The sequence below is a fragment of the Nansenia antarctica genome (assembly GCF_963989245.1).
Source record: "Nansenia antarctica genome assembly, chromosome: 7".
Taxonomy (NCBI): domain Eukaryota; kingdom Metazoa; phylum Chordata; class Actinopteri; order Argentiniformes; family Microstomatidae; genus Nansenia; species Nansenia antarctica.
In genome coordinates this window covers 63,909,041-63,911,540 of record NC_137677.1, presented here as the reverse complement: position 1 = coordinate 63,911,540, position 2,500 = coordinate 63,909,041, and the positions used below count along the sequence as shown (strand labels likewise).

At 51.6% G+C, this 2,500-nt stretch overlaps 1 protein-coding gene across 1 annotated transcript in view; it reads right to left on the bottom strand.

Annotated features, from left to right (window-relative positions):
• LOC308162889 (unconventional myosin-XVI-like) overlaps nucleotides 1-2,500 on the bottom strand; it is a gene marked incomplete at both ends in the record, with an annotated part of 34,918 nt that overhangs the window by 31,804 nt on the left and 614 nt on the right. Inside the window, 2 exon segments of the mRNA XM_080537030.1 lie at nucleotides 335-476; nucleotides 1,136-1,207. Coding sequence (XP_080393156.1) covers nucleotides 335-476; nucleotides 1,136-1,207 — 214 coding nt within the window.

Genomic DNA, 2,500 nt, shown 5'->3' with positions numbered 1-2,500 from the left:
CACACACACACACACACACACACACACACACACACACACACACACACACACACACACACACACCACTTATACTATCACCAGTAACACATCGTCTAGAGTGGAGGTTTGGAATAGCTTACATTGTGTGTCTGACAAAATATACACACACACACACACACACACACACACACACACACACACACACACACACACACACACACACTAGTGATAGACTCTCTGATAAGCCTCCATATGTCCATCATCACAAACTCAACAGTAGCATAGTCTTCTAGTCCTGCACACACACACACACACACACACACGCACACACACACTCCGCCCGCCCCCCCCGTACCCCATGCTGTCGTCGGGTCCTTGCAGGTGACCGTTGAGGCTGTTGACCAGGTAGCTGAACAGGCGTCCGTACAGGGCCTTGGCCAGCAGGTCCCTGCAGTGCTCAGACATCTCCACAGTGTGGCGCCGAGTGATGACATCACCTGGAGCAGAGAGAGGGGAGGCGTGAGGACCAGTGTTCATTTCGTCAGGCTTTTTAGTCACTTAGTCTTTGGTGTTTAGATGAAGATGCACACCAGTTCTAGTCACACCCACCAAGTCACCTCCATTGTTCTTAGTTCCAGTCCAGTTCCAGTTGATGAAAACTGAAAACATTCCAGTGCAGTTTCAGTCCACAAAAACCCCAAAACATTTTAGACTAGCTGTAGTCAGCGACGAAAACTTGACTAAAATGTTTTGGGGTTTTTGTGGACTGAGACTGCTCTGGAATGTTTTCAGTTTTCGAAGTGTCCTTGGGCAAGACACTGAACCCCAAAATTGCTCCCAGTGAGCGGGCCGGCGCCTTGCATGGCAGCTTGCCGCCATTGGTGTGTGAATGGGTGTGTGAATGGGTGAATGAGAGGCCGTTGTAAAGCGCTTTGGAGCAGCAAAAAAGACGCTATATAAGTGCAGTCCATTTACCATTTACCATTTGATGGGTTAGGGAGAGTGAGTGAGGATTTTCTGATCCTGGGTCTGTGGCTATATAGACTATGTTGTCCAGCAGGGGGCAGAACAGAAACCTTGTTCCTGTTCCTGTCACACACATTACGACCACCAGGGGGGCGTAGGCTTAAGGGCATGGAAAGGTAAGAGGGGTTACCTTTGAAGAACTGAGCATCTGAGGTGAGGGCGGAGCTTAGGTCATCAGGACACACCTGCAGCAGTCCAGCCACTGGAGAGAGAGAGAGAGAGAGGGAGGGAGAGAGAGAGAGAGAGAGAGAGAGAGAGAGAGAGAGAGAGAGAGAGAGAGAGAGAGAGAGACAGAGAGAGAGAGAGAGAGAGAGAGAGAAAGAGAGATAGAGAGAGAGACAGAGAGAGAGAGACACAGAGAGAGACAGAGGGAGAGACAGAGGAGAGACAGAGAGAGAGAGACAGAGAGAGAGAGAGACAGAGAGAGAGACAGAGAGAGAGACAGAGAGAGAGAGACAGAGAGAGAGAGAGACAGAGAGAGAGACAGAGAGAGAGACAGAGAGAGAGACAGAGAGAGAGACAGAGAGAGAGAGACAGAGAGAGAGAGAGAGACAGACCGACTAGTTATTGGTTTGTTTACATTAGTATTAGTGACCTTCCTCCCTCACCGCCTCTCTGAAACCTCTCAAATCTGCCCCCCTCTACCCTGGCCCCCCTTACCTTCACCCCCTCTCCCCTGGCCCCCCTTACCTTCACCCCTCTCCCCTGGCCCCTCTTATCCTCACCCCTCTCCGAACGCCCAACCCCCCCCCCCCCCCCCCCCCCCCATCTATCTTACCTCACCCCTCTCTCCTCTCCTTTCCTCTCCTCTTCTCTTTCTCATACATGTCATGCCATCATTGAGTCCATCGTCACCTCCGCCATCATCATCTGGTTCCCCGCTGCAGCGGCCAAGGACAAGGCCAAGCTGCAGCGGGGTGATACGCTCGGCGGAGAGGGTGATTGGCTGCCCTTTGCCCCCCCTTGAGGCCCTGTTTAAAAGTAGGGCTTTGGGGAGGGCCAGGAAGATCATGGCTGACCCCGCACACCCAGGGACACGGTCTCTTCGCCCCGCTCCCCTCAGGCAGGAGGGTGCGGTCCATAAATACTGTGAAGGTCCGACATACCAACAGCTTTTTCCCCACAGCCATCCGGCTCCTAAATGCCGCTGGGCCCCCCCCCCCCTTGACCTGACCCCTATCTATCTACCCTCCCTCCAACCCCACCCAGAGAGCTTTGCACTGTCTGGATATGAACACTTGAACACTTGAACACTTGAATCTCTGCACTTTATATTGATATTAATTATGACTCTTGCACTTTGATGTTGGTTTGCACTGTCTTGTCCTGTCTTGCACCTGTCCTTCTGTAAACCGTGCTCCATGGTACCAAACCAAATTCCTAACATGTTTACATGTCATGGCAATAAAAGTCTTCTGATTCTGATTCTGATTCTGATTCATGTGTAGGAGAGGGACACAGAGAGAGATTGAAGGAAGAGGTGGGATGTTTGAGA